The sequence below is a fragment of the Eschrichtius robustus genome, chromosome 11 (genome assembly GCF_028021215.1).
Source record: "Eschrichtius robustus isolate mEscRob2 chromosome 11, mEscRob2.pri, whole genome shotgun sequence".
Taxonomy (NCBI): Eukaryota; Metazoa; Chordata; class Mammalia; order Artiodactyla; family Eschrichtiidae; genus Eschrichtius; species Eschrichtius robustus.
The window spans coordinates 61,542,099-61,542,917 of NC_090834.1; the positions used below are offsets into that span (position 1 = coordinate 61,542,099).

Sequence of the window (819 nt, forward strand, 5' to 3'; positions counted from 1 at the left end):
TGCCTGGGCGGAGCCGGGAAAGCAGGCTAAACCAGGAAGGCGCTGGCTGTGGCGCGCACGCGCACGCACGCACGCACGCACGTACGTACGCCGTGGCTGGCTGGGCGGCAGGCTCGCGCCCGGGCTCGCCCCGCGCCGCGCCACAGGCTCGCGCACTCAGCAGGTTGGGCTGCGGTGGTGGCAGCTGTGGAGCTGGAACGCTGCGTGTGAGAGGTCCCAGGCGCGTCTGCGGCTCCGGCTCCGCCACCCTCGCCTCAGTCTCTGTGCCGGGTGCTGAGAGGGGAACGGCTCTAGCCTCGGGACCCCCGAGCACACCCCTGGCTGCTTCCGACACCGCCCTCCTTCCTTTCGCAGCTGCGGGCCTCGCTCGGTGCTAGGCGACTCCGAGGGGAGGCGGCGGCGACGGCTGCCTGTGAGAGGAGCCTTGTTCTCCAGCCTTGCTCCGCTGCCGGGCCCTGCAGGGGCCGAGAGAGCTCGGCGCCGACCCTTCCTCTAGCCTCCCCGTCAACCGGTTGGAGCGGCGTCGGTCTGAGAGGTCTCTGGGCTGAGGCGGCGGCAGCTCCTCCGGCTCCATCATGTCCGCGGGCGGAGACTTCGGGAATCCGCTGAGGAAATTCAAGCTGGTGTTCCTAGGGGAGCAGAGCGGTGAGTGCGCGGCTCCCCCACTCCTGGCAGCTGGCAGTGGCTTCCCCGCACCGCCCCCAGTGCGGCCCTTCTGTCCGCGGAGGCTCCCTGCGGGCCTCGCGGTCGCGCTTCCTTCCACCCCCTAGCCCTTGAGCCTCTTCGCCGACCCCTGTTAGCCACACATTCCTCTTCGCC

General features: G+C 70.8%; 1 protein-coding gene across 2 annotated transcripts in view; it reads left to right on the forward strand.

The window, feature by feature from the left end:
* The first annotated feature begins 104 nt into the window (after positions 1–104).
* The window catches only part of RAB6A (RAB6A, member RAS oncogene family), a 78,021-nt gene continuing 77,306 nt past the window's right edge, over positions 105–819 (forward strand). The window contains exon 1 of one of the 2 annotated variants that reach the window (XM_068554833.1): positions 105–645. In XM_068554833.1, coding sequence (XP_068410934.1) covers positions 576–645 — 70 coding nt within the window. In that variant the 5' untranslated portion in view covers positions 105–575. The remainder of the gene's footprint in view (positions 646–819) is intronic. The other variant, XM_068554832.1, reaches the window with a different exon arrangement.